At 53.0% G+C, this 12609-nt stretch overlaps 1 protein-coding gene across 1 annotated transcript in view; it reads left to right on the forward strand.

Moving 5' to 3' along the window:
* Positions 1-1035, forward strand: part of LOC137311118 (excitatory amino acid transporter 1-like) — a 40599-nt gene extending 39564 nt beyond the window's left edge. The window contains exon 2 of the mRNA XM_067978488.1: positions 720-1035. Within this exon, the coding sequence (XP_067834589.1) occupies positions 800-1033 (234 nt within the window). The 5' untranslated portion in view covers positions 720-799 and the 3' untranslated portion in view covers positions 1034-1035. The remainder of the gene's footprint in view (positions 1-719) is intronic.
* Positions 1036-12609: the final 11574 nt, after the last annotated feature.

Consider the following 12609-nt stretch of genomic DNA (forward strand, 5'->3'; position numbering starts at 1 on the left):
ATTGCCTGGAGTGAATGTTACTTGCCACTTATGAGCCCAAGCCTGGATGTTGTCCAGGTCTTGCTGCATGCGGGCTCGGACTGCTTCATTATTTGAGGGGTTGCGAATGGAACTGAACACTGTGCAATCATCAGCGAACATCCCCATTTCTGACCTTATGATGGAGGGAAGGTCATTGATGAAGCAGCTGAAGATGGTTGGGCCTAGGACACTGCCCTGAGGAACTCCTGCAGCAATGCCCTGGGGCTGAGATGCTTGGCCTCCAACAACCACTACCATCTTCCTTTGTGCTAGGTATGACTCCAGCCACTGGAGAGTTTTCCCCCTAATTGCCATTGACTATGTAAGGTTATGTCAGGCTGAGTGATGTCTTACACTGACCCTTCACCTGAATGATGCCTTACACTGACCCTTCACCTGAATGATGCCTTACACTGACCTTTCACCTGAGTGATGATGTGCACTGACCCTTCACCTGAGTGATGTCATACACTGACCCTTCACCTGAGTTTCTCAATACCATGTGGGCCCTGTTGGTGGTGAGCTGATGTTGAAGACTGGAGTTGGCGATGGACGAGCAATTATTTGCTTTTGAGCTCTGTTGGCGCTGTGTGTGTGATTAATGCACCACGCTGAGCTCCACTCACTGACTGAGCTTCCTATCATCCTCTGTGAATAGAAGGTTAATGTGTTTCATCATCTCTGCTTTTACTTTACAGGCGTTTGTCTGCAGTGGTTTCCATCTGGTTGGATTAAGCCGGACGTCCCGTGTCAGGAGTCACAATTGACAATAGTGCGAATGACCAAAAGCAGCACAGACGAGACGATTTCTGTAAAAAGAATGGAACGGATCGAGCAAGGGTTTCGCAGACGCACGATGTCAGCCAAGAAACGGGTTCAGAACATAAGCAGGGAGGATGTGAAGAAATTCCTCAACAACAATGGGTTTGTGCTGTTCACCGTCGTGGCTGTCATTGTAGGTTGGTGTCAGTTACCTGAAGACAATCTCGTATCGCTAACATTCAACAAATGACCGGGTAACCAGCCCCACTTCCCCCGAGACCCCCATCCCCTTGCTCCCGAGACCTGCATCACTCCCCCCACCCCCTCACCGTGACCCCCATCACTCCCCCCCATCGCTCACCCCGTTGCTCCCCACCCCGCCCTGAGACCCCCAGCACTCCCCCTCCACTGCCGTGCTCTTTCCTCTGACCCTGTTTCAATCCCAACCTGATAGAGTTTTTCGTGAGGTAACAGAGGGTCGATGAGGGCAATACAGTTGATGTGGTGTATATGGACTTTCAAAAGATGTTTGATAAAGTGCCGCATGGCAGGCTTATCATCAAGATTGCGACCCATGGAATAAAGGGGGCAGCAGCAACATGGATACAGAATTGGCTAAATGACAGGAAACAGTAATGGTGAATGGTTGTTTTTCGGACTGGAGGGAGGTGTACAGTGGTGTTCCCCAGGGGTCGGTGCTGGGACCACTGCTTTTCTTGATATATATTAATGACTTGGACTTGGGTGTACAGGGCTCAATTTCAAAATTTGCAGATGACTCAAAACTTGGAAGTGTAGTAAACAGTGAGGAGGATAGTGATAGACTTCAAGAGGATATAGACAGGCTGGTGGAATGGGCAGACACGTGGCAGATGAAATTCAATACAGAAAAATGCGAAGTGATAGATTTTGGCAGGAACAGAGAGATCTGGGGGTATATGTGCTCAAATCGTTGAAGGTGGCAGGGCAGGTTGAAAAAGCGGTTAAAAAAGCATACGGGGTCCTGGGCTTTATAAACATAGAAACAATGTGGAAAATTGCCCAGGTATGTCCTGTCCACAAAAAGCAGGACAAATCCAATCCGGCCAATTACCGCCCCATCAGTCTACTCTCAATCATCAGCAAAGTGATGGAAGGTGTCGTCGACAGTGCTATCAAGCGGCACTTACTCACCAATAACCTGCTCACCGATGCTCAGTTTGGGTTCCGCCAGGACCACTCGGCTCCAGACCTCATTACAGCCTTGGTCCAAACATGGACAAAAGAGCTGAATTCCAGAGGTGAGGTGAGAGTGACTGCCCTTGACATCAAGGCAGCATTTGACCGAGTGTGGCACCAAGGAGCCCTAGTAAAATTGAAGTCAATGGGAATCAGGGGGAAAACTCTCCAGTGGCTGGAGTCATACCTAGCACAAAGGAAGATGGTAGTGGTTGTTGGAGGCCAAGCATCTCAGCCCCAGGGCATTGCTGCAGGAGTTCCTCAGGGCAGTGTCCTAGGCCCAACCATCTTCAGCTGCTTCATCAATGACCTTCCCTCCATCATAAGGTCAGAAATGGGGATGTTCGCTGATGACTGCACAGTGTTCAGTTCCATTCGCAACCCCTCAGATAATGAAGCAGTCCGAGCCCGCATGCAGCAAGACCTGGACAACATCCAGGCTTGGGCTGATGAGTGGCAAGTAACATTCGCGCCAGATAAGTGCCAGGCAATGACCATCTCCAACAAGAGAGAGTCTAACCACCTCCCCTTGACATTCAACGGCATTACCATCACCGAATCCCCCACCATCAACATCCTGGGGGTCACCATTGACCAGAAACTTAACTGGACCAGCCATATAAATACTGTGGCTACGAGAGCAGGTCAGAGGCTGTGTATTCTGCGGCGAGTGACTCACCTCCTGACTCCCCAAAGCCTTTCCACCATCTACAAGGCACAAGTCAGGAGTGTGATGGAATACTCTCCACTTGCCTGGATGAGTGCAGCTCCAACAACACTCAAGAAGCTCGACACCATCCAAGATAAAGCAGCCCGCTTGATTGGCACCCCATCCACCACCCGAAACATTCACTCCCCTCACCACCGGCGCACTGTGGCTGCAGTGTGTACCATCCACAGGATGCACTGCAGCAAATCGCCACGGCTTCTTCAACAGCACCTCCCAAACCTGCGACCTCTACCACCTAGAAGGACAAGGGCAGCAGGCACATGGGAACAACACCACCTGCACGTTCCCCTCCAAGTCACACACCATCCCGACTTGGAAATATATCGCCGTTCCTTCATCGTCACTGGGTCAAAATCCTGGAACTCCCTTCCTAACAGCACTGTGGGAGAACCGTCACCACACGGACTGCAGCGGTTCAAGAAGGCGGCTCACCACCACCTTCTCAAGGGCAATTAGGGATGGGCAATAAATGCCGGCCTTGCCAGCGACGCCCACATCCCATGAACGAATTAAAAAAAAAAAAAAATTAGGAGCAGGAGTAGGTCATTCGGCCCTTCGAGCCTGCTCCGCCATTCAATATGATCATGGCTGATCCTCTATCTCAATACCATATTCCCGCTCTCTCCCCATACTCCTTGTTGCCTTTTGTGTCTAGAAATCTATCCAGCTCCTTCTTAAATATATTCAGTGACTTGGCCTCCACAGCCTTCTGTGGTCGAGAATTCCACAGGTTCACCACCCTCTGAGTGAAGAAATTTCTCCTCATCTCAGTCCTAAATGTCCTACCCTGTATCCTGAGACTGTGACCCCTCGTTCTGGACCCCCCCAGCAGGAGAAATATCCTCTCTGAATCCAGTCTGTCAAGCCCTGTCAGAATTTTATATGTTTCAATGAGATCCCCTCTCATTCTTCTGAACTCTAGTGAATACAGGCCGAGTCGACCCAATCTCTCCTCATACAACAGTCCTGCCATCCCATGAATCAGTCTGGTGAACCTTCGCTGCTCTCCCTCTATGGCAAGTATATCCTTTCTTAGGTAAGGAGACCAAAACTGCACACAATACTCCAGATGTGGTCTCACCAAGGCCCTGTATAACTGCAGTAAGACATCCCTGCTCCTGTACTCAAATCCTCTTGCAATGAAGGCCAACATACCATTTGCCTTCCTAACTGCTTGCTGCACCTGCATGTTTGCTTTCAGTGACTGGTGTACAAGGACACCCAGGTCCCTTTGTACATCAATATTTCCCAATCTATCACCATTTAAATAATACTCTGCCTTTCTGTTTTTCCTTCCAAAGTGGATAACTTCACATTTATCCACATTATTCTGCATCTGCCATGTATTTGCCCACTCACTCAACTTGTCTAAATCGCCTTGAAGCTTCTTTGCATCCTCCTCACAATTCACGATCCCACCTAGTTTTGTGTCGTCAGCAAACTTGGAAATATTCCATTTAGTTCCCTCATCCAAATCATTGATAATATTGTGAATAGCTGGGGCCCAAGCACTGATCCCTGCGGTACCCCACTAGTCACTGCCTGCCACCCCGAAAAAGACTCATTTATTCCTACTCTCTGTTTCCTGTCTGTTAACCAATTCTCAATCCATGTCAGTATATTCCCCCAATCCCACGTACTTTAATTTTGCACACTAACCTCTTATTTTTCCCTTCAAGTATTTATCCAATTCCCTTTTGAAAGTTATTATTGAATCTGCTTCCACCGCCCTTTCAGGCAGCGCATTCCAGATCATTCCAACTTGCTGCGTAAAAAATGTTTCCTCATCTCCCCTCTGGCTCTTTTGCCAATTACCTTAAATCTGTGTCCTCTGGTTACCGACCTTCTGCCACTGGAAACAGTTTCTCCTTATTTACTCTATCAAAACCCATCCCGATTTTGAACACCTCTATCAAATCTCCCCTTAACCTCCTCTGTTCTAAGGAGAACAACCCCAGCTTCTCCAGTCTCTCCACAAACCTGAAGTCCCTCATCCCTGGTACCATTCTAGTAAATCTCTCTGTACCCTCTGTAAGGCCTTGACATCCTTCCTAAAGTGTGGTGCCCAGAATTGAACACAATATTCCAGCTGAGGCCTAACCAGTTTTATAAAGGTCCTTGCTTTTGTGTACTCTGCCTCTATTAATAAATACCGTTCACCTGAGGAAGGAGGAAGCCTCCGAAAGCTTGTGGAATTTAAAATAAATTTGTTGGACTATAACTTGGTGTTGTAAAATTGTTTACAATCTATTAATAAAGCCCAGGATCCCACATGCCTTTTGAACAGCCTTCTCAACTGGTCCTGCCACCTTCAAAGATTTCTGTTTGTTCACCCCCAGGACTATGTTCCTGTACCCCCTTTAAAACTGTACCATTTAGTTTATATTGCCTCGCCTCATTCTTCCTACTAAAATGCATCACTTCACACTTCTCTGCCTTAAATTTCATCTGCCATGTGTCTGCCCATTTCACCAGTCTGTCTATGTCCTCCTGAAGTCTGTTACTATCCTCCTCACTGTTTACTACATTTCCGAGTTTCGTGTCATCTGCAAACTTTGAAATTATACCCTCTATACCCAAGTCCAGGTCATTAATATAGATCAAAAAGAGTAGTCCTAATACTGACCCCTGGGGAACACCACTGTAAACTTCCCTCCAGTCTGAAAAACAACCGTTCACCACTACTCTCTGCTTTCTGTCCTCAAGCCAATTCTGTATCCACGCTGCCACTGTCCCTTTAATCCATTATGTGGTACTTTATCAAATGCCCTTTGAAAGTCCACGTACACATCAACCGCACTCCCCTCATCAACCCTCTCCATTACTTCAAAGAACTCAATCAAGTTAGTTAAACACGATTTTCCTTTAACAAATCTGTGCTGACTTTCATTTATTAGCCCAGACTTTTCCAAGTGACAATTAAGTTTATCCTGGATTATTGTCTCTAAAATTTTCCCCACCGCCAACGTTATGCTGACTGGCCTGTAATTGCCAGGTTTATCCCTCTCCCCTTTTTTTGGGATCAATCCCAAACTAATCCCACTTCCCACTCTGATCCCGGACCGGTTTCTCTCTCTCTCTGATCCCGGACCGGTTTCTCTCTCTGATCCCGGACCGGTTTCTCTCTCTCTGATCCCGGACCGGTTTCTCTCTCTCTGATCCCGGACCGGTTTCTCTCTCTGATCCCGGACCGGTTTCTCTCTCTGATCCCGGACCTGTTTCTCTCTCTCTGATCCCGGACCGGTTTCTCTCTCTCTGATCCTGGACCGGTTTCTCTCTCTCTGATCCTGGACCGGTTTCTCTCTCTCTCTGATCCCGGACCGGTTTCTCTCTCTCTGATCCCGGACCGGTTTCTCTCTCTCTGATCCCGGACCGGTTTCTCTCTCTCTGATCCCGGACCGGTTTCTCTCTCTCTGATCCCGGACCGGTTTCTCTCTCTCTGATCCCGGACCGGTTTCTCTCTCTCTGATCCTGGACCGGTTTCTCTCTCTCTGATCCCGGACCGGTTTCTCTCTCTGAACCCGGACCGGTTTCTCTCTCTCTGATCCCGGACCGGTTTCTCTCTCTCTGATCCCGGACCGGTTTCTCTCTCTGATCCCGGACCGGTTTCTCTCTCTGATCCCGGACCGGTTTCTCTCTCTGATCCCGGACCGGTTTCTCTCTCTGATCCCGGACCTGTTTCTCTCTCTGATCCCGGACCGGTTTCTCTCTCTGATCCCGGACCGGTTTCTCTCTCTGATCCCGGACCGGTTTCTCTCTCTGATCCCTGACCGGTTTCTCTCTCTGATCCCGGACCGGTTTCTCTCTCTGATCCCGGACCGGTTTCTCTCTCTGATCCCGGACCGGTTTCTCTCTCTGATCCCGGACCGGTTTCTCTCTCTGATCCCGGACCGGTTTCTCTCTCTGATCCCGGACCGGTTTCTCTCTCTCTGATCCCGGACCGGTTTCTCTCTCTGATCCCGGACCGGTTTCTCTCTCTCTGATCCCGGACCGGTTTTCTCTCTCTGATCCCGACCGGTTTCTCTCTCTGATCCCGGACCGGTTTCTCTCTCTCTCTGATCCCGGACCGGTTTCTCTCTCTCTGATCCCGGACCGGTTTCTCTCTCTCTCTGATCCCGGACCGGTTTCTCTCTCTCTGATCCCGGACCGGTTTCTCTCTCTCTGATCCCGGACCGGTTTCTCTCTCTCTGATCCCGGACCGGTTTTCTCTCTCTGATCCCGGACCGGTTTCTCTCTCTCTGATCCCGGACCGGTTTCTCTCTCTCTGATCCCGGACCGGTTTCTCTCTCTCTGATCCCGGACCGGTTTCTCTCTCTGATCCTGGACCGGTTTCTCTCTCTGATCCCGGACCGGTTTCTCTCTCTCTGATCCCGGACCGGTTTCTCTCTCTGATCCCGGACCGGTTTCTCTCTCTCTGATCCCGGACCGGTTTCTCTCTCTCTCTGATCCCGGACCGGTTTCTCTCTCTGATCCCGGACCGGTTTCTCTCTCTCTCTGATCCCGGACCGGTTTCTCTCTCTGATCCCGGACCGGTTTCTCTCTCTCTGATCCCGGACCGGTTTCTCTCTCTGATCCTGGACCGGTTTCTCTCTCTGATCCCGGACCGGTTTCTCTCTCTCTGATCCCGGACCGGTTTCTCTCTCTCTGATCCCGGACCGGTTTCTCTCTCTGATCCCGGACCGGTTTCTCTCTCTCTGATCCCGGACCGGTTTCTCTCTCTGATCCGGACCGGTTTCTCTCTCTCTGATCCCGGACCGGTTTCTCTCTCTGATCCCGGACCGGTTTCTCTCTCTGATCCCGGACCGGTTTCACTCTCTCTGATCCCGGACCGGTTTCTCTCTCTCTGATCCCGGACCGGTTTCTCTCTCTCTGATCCCGGACCGGTTTCTCTCTCTCTGATCCCGGACCGGTTTCTCCCTCTCTGATCCCGGACCGGTTTCTCTCTCTGATCCTGGACCGGTTTCTCTCTCTGATCCCGGACCGGTTTCTCTCTCTGATCCTGGACCGGTTTCTCTCTCTGATCCCGGACCGGTTTCTCTCTCTCTGATCCCGGACCGGTTTCTCTCTCTGATCCCGGACCGGTTTCTCTCTCTGATCCCGGACCGGTTTCACTCTCTCTGATCCCGGACCGGTTTCTCTCTCTCTGATCCCGGACCGGTTTCACTCTCTCTGATCCCGGACCGGTTTCTCTCTCTCTGATCCCGGACCGGTTTCTCTCTCTGATCCCGGACCGGTTTCTCTCTCTGATCCCGGACCGGTTTCTCTCTCTCTGATCCCGGACCGGTTTCTCTCTCTGATCCCGGACCGGTTTCTCTCTCTCTGATCCCGGACCGGTTTCTCTCTCTCTCTGATCCCGGACCGGTTTCTCTCTCTCTCTGATCCCGGACCGGTTTCTCTCTCTCTGATCCCGGACCGGTTTCTCTCTCTCTGATCCCGGACCGGTTTCTCTCTCTCTGATCCCGGACCGGTTTCTCTCTCTGATCCCGGACCGGTTTCTCTCTCTCTGATCCCGGACCGGTTTCTCTCTCTCTGATCCCGGACCGGTTTCTCTCTCTCTCTGATCCCGGACCGGTTTCTCTCTCTCTGATCCCGGACCGGTTTCTCTCTCTGATCCCGGACCGGTTTCTCTCTCTCTGATCCCGGACCGGTTTCTCTCTCTCTGATCCCGGACCGGTTTCTCTCTCTGATCCCGGACCGGTTTCTCTCTCTCTGATCCCGGACCGGTTTCTCTCTCTGATCCCGGACCGGTTTCTCTCTCTCTGATCCCGGACCGGTTTCTCTCTCTGATCCCGGACCGGTTTCTCTCTCTGATCCCGGACCGGTTTCTCTCTCTCTGATCCCGGACCGGTTTCTCTCTCTGATCCCGGACCGTTTCTCTCTCTGATCCCGGACCGGTTTCTCTCTCTCTGATCCCGGACCGGTTTCTCTCTCTCTGATCCCGGACCGGTTTCTCTCTCTCTGATCCCGGACCGGTTTCTCTCTCTCTGATCCCGGACCGGTTTCTCTCTCTCTGATCCCGGACCGGTTTCTCTCTCTCTCTGATCCCGGACCGGTTTCTCTCTCTCTGATCCCGGACCGGTTTCTCTCTCTCTGATCCCGGACCGGTTTCTCTCTCTCTGATCCCGGACCGGTTTCTCTCTCTGATCCCGGACCGGTTTCTCTCTCTGATCCCGGACCGGTTTCTCTCTCTGATCCCGGACCGGTTTCTCTCTCTGATCCCGGACCGGTTTCTCTCTCTGATCCCGGACCGGTTTCTCTCTCTGATCCCGGTCCGGTTTCTCTCTCTGATCCCGGACCGGTTTCTCTCTCTGATCCCGGACCGGTTTCTCTCTCTCTGATCCCGGACCGGTTTCTCTCTCTGATCCCGGACCGGTTTCTCTCTCTGATCCCGGACCGGTGGTTTCTCTCTCTCTGATCCCGGACCGGTTTCTCTCTCTCTGATCCCGGACCGGTTTCTCTCTCTCTGATCCCGGACCGGTTTCTCTCTCTGATCCCGGACCGGTTTCTCTCTCTCTGATCCCGGACCGGTTTCTCTCTCTCTGATCCCGGACCGGTTTCTCTCTCTCTGATCCCGGACCGGTTTCTCTCTCTCTGATCCCGGACCGGTTTCTCTCTCTCTGATCCCGGACCGGTTTCTCTCTCTGATCCCGGACCGGTTTCTCTCTCTGATCCCGGACCGGTTTCTCTCTCTGATCCCGGACCGGTTTCTCTCTCTGATCCCGGACCGGTTTCTCTCTCTCTGATCCCGGACCGGTTTCTCTCTCTCTGATCCCGGACCGGTTTCTCTCTCTCTCTGATCCCGGACCGGTTTCTCTCTCTCTGATCCCGGACCGGTTTCTCTCTCTGATCCCGGACCGGTTTCTCTCTCTCTCTGATCCCGGACCGGTTTCTCTCTCTCTGATCCTGGACCGGTTTCTCTCTCTGATCCCGGACCGGTTTCTCTCTCTGATCCCGGACCGGTTTCTCTCTCTGATCCCGGACCGGTTTCTCTCTCTCTGATCCCGGACCGGTTTCTCTCTCTGATCCCGGACCGGTTTCTCTCTCTCTGATCCCGGACCGGTTTCTCTCTCTCTGATCCCGGACCGGTTTCTCTCTCTGATCCCGGACCGGTTTCTCTCTCTGATCCCGGACCGGTTTCTCTCTCTCTGATCCCGGACCGGTTTCTCTCTCTGATCCCGGACCGGTTTCTCTCTCTCTGATCCCGGACCGGTTTCTCTCTCTCTCTGATCCCGGACCGGTTTCTCTCTCTCTGATCCCGGACTGGTTTCACTCTCTGATCCCGGACCGGTTTCTCTCTCTGATCCCGGACCGGTTTCTCTCTCTGATCCCGGACCGGTTTCTCTCTCTGATCCCGGACCGGTTTCTCTCTCTCTGATCCCGGACCGGTTTCTCTCTCTGATCCCGGACCGGTTTCTCTCTCTGATCCCGGACCGGTTTCTCTCTCTCTCTCTGATCCCGGACCGGTTTCTCTCTCTGATCCCGGACCGGTTTCTCTCTCTCTCTGATCCCGGACCGGTTTCTCTCTCTGATCCCGGACCGGTTTCTCTCTCTGATCCCGGACCGGTTTCTCTCTCTGATCCCGGACCGGTTTCTCTCTCTGATCCCGGACCGGTTTCACTCTCTGATCCCGGACCGGTTTCTCTCTCTGATCCCGGACCGGTTTCTCTCTCTGATCCCGGACCGGTTTCTCTCTCTGATCCCGGACCGGTTTCTCTCTCTCTGATCCCGGACCGGTTTCTCTCTCTGATCCCGGACCGGTTTCTCTCTCTCTGATCCCGGACCGGTTTCTCTCTCTGATCCGGACCGGTTTCTCTCTCTCTGATCCCGGACCGGTTTCTCTCTCTCTGATCCCGGACCGGTTTCCTCTCTCTGATCCCGGACCGGTTTCTCTCTCTCTGATCCCGGACCGGTTTCTCTCTCTCTCTGATCCCGGACCGGTTTCTCTCTCTCTCTGATCCCGGACCGGTTTCTCTCTCTCTGATCCCGGACCGGTTTCTCTCTCTGATCCCGGACCGGTTTCTCTCTCTCTGATCCCGGACCGGTTTCTCTCTCTCTGATCCCGGACCGGTTTCTCTCTCTGATCCCGGACCGGTTTCTCTCTCTCTGATCCCGGACCGGTTTCTCTCTCTGATCCCGGTCCGGTTTCTCTCTCTCTGATCCCGGACCGGTTTCTCTCTCTCTGATCCCGGACCGGTTTCTCTCTCTCTGATCCCGGACCGGTTTCTCTCTCTCTCTGATCCCGGACCGTTTCTCTCTCTCTGATCCCGGACCGGTTTCTCTCTCTGATCCCGGACCGGTTTCTCTCTCTCTGATCCCGGACCGGTTTCTCTCTCTCTGATCCCGGACCGGTTTCTCTCTCTGATCCCGGACCGGTTTCTCTCTCTCTGATCCCGGACCGGTTTCTCTCTCTCTGATCCCGGACCGGTTTCTCTCTCTGATCCCGGACCGGTTTCTCTCTCTGATCCCGGACCGGTTTCTCTCTCTCTCTGATCCCGGACCGGTTTCTCTCTCTCTGATCCCGGACCGGTTTCTCTCTCTGATCCCGGACCGGTTTTCTCTCTCTCTGATCCCGGACCGGTTTCTCTCTCTCTCTGATCCCGGACCGGTTTCTCTCTCTCTGATCCCGGACCGGTTTCTCTCTCTCTGATCCCGGACCGGTTTCTCTCTCTCTGATCCCGGACCGGTTTCTCTCTCTCTGATCCCGGACCGGTTTCTCTCTCTCTGATCCCGGACCGGTTTCTCTCTCTGATCCCGGACCGGTTTCTCTCTCTGATCCCGGACCGGTTTCACTCTCTGATCCCGGACCGGTTTCACTCTCTGATCCCGGACCGGTTTCTCTCTCTGATCCCGGACCGGTTTCTCTCTCTGATCCCGGACCGGTTTCTCTCTCTCTGATCCCGGACCGGTTTCTCTCTCTGATCCCGGACCGGTTTCTCTCTCTGATCCCGGACCGGTTTCTCTCTCTCTGATCCCGGACCGGTTTCTCTCTCTCTCTGATCCCGGACCGGTTTCTCTCTCTCTGATCCCGGACCGGTTTCTCTCTCTGATCCCGGACCGGTTTCTCTCTCTCTGATCCCGGACCGGTTTCTCTCTCTGATCCCGGACCGGTTTCTCTCTCTCTGATCCCGGACCGGTTTCTCTCTCTCTGATCCCGGACCGGTTTCTCTCTCTCTGATCCCGGACCGGTTTCTCTCTCTCTGATCCCGGACCGGTTTCTCTCTCTCTGATCCCGGACCGGTTTCTCTCTCTCTGATCCCGGACCGGTTTCTCTCTCTCTGATCCCGGACCGGTTTCTCTCTCTCTGATCCCGGACCGGTTTCTCTCTCTCTGATCCCGGACCGGTTTCTCTCTCTCTGATCCCGGACGGTTTCTCTCTCTCTGATCCCGGACCGGTTTCTCTCTCTCTCTGATCCCGGACCGGTTTCTCTCTCTCTCTGATCCCGGACCGGTTTCTCTCTCTCTGATCCCGGACCGGTTTCTCTCTCTCTCTGATCCCGGACCGGTTTCTCTCTCTGATCCCGGACCGGTTTCTCTCTCTCTGATCCCGGACCGGTTTCTCTCTCTCTGATCCCGGACCGGTTTCTCTCTCTCTGATCCCGGACCGGTTTCTCTCTCTCTGATCCCGGACCGGTTTCTCTCTCTCTGATCCCGGACCGGTTTCTCTCTCTCTGATCCCGGACCGGTTTCTCTCTCTCTGATCCCGGACCGGTTTCTCTCTCTCTCTGATCCCGGACCGGTTTCTCTCTCTGATCCCGGACCGGTTTCTCTCTCTGATCCCGGACCGGTTTCTCTCTCTCTGATCCGGACCGGTTTCTCTCTCTCTGATCCCGGACCGGTTTCTCTCTCTGATCCCGGACCGGTTTCTCTCTCTGATCCCG

This window comes from Heptranchias perlo, unplaced genomic scaffold, assembly GCF_035084215.1.
Source record: "Heptranchias perlo isolate sHepPer1 unplaced genomic scaffold, sHepPer1.hap1 HAP1_SCAFFOLD_300, whole genome shotgun sequence".
NCBI classification, from domain to species: domain Eukaryota; kingdom Metazoa; phylum Chordata; class Chondrichthyes; order Hexanchiformes; family Hexanchidae; genus Heptranchias; species Heptranchias perlo.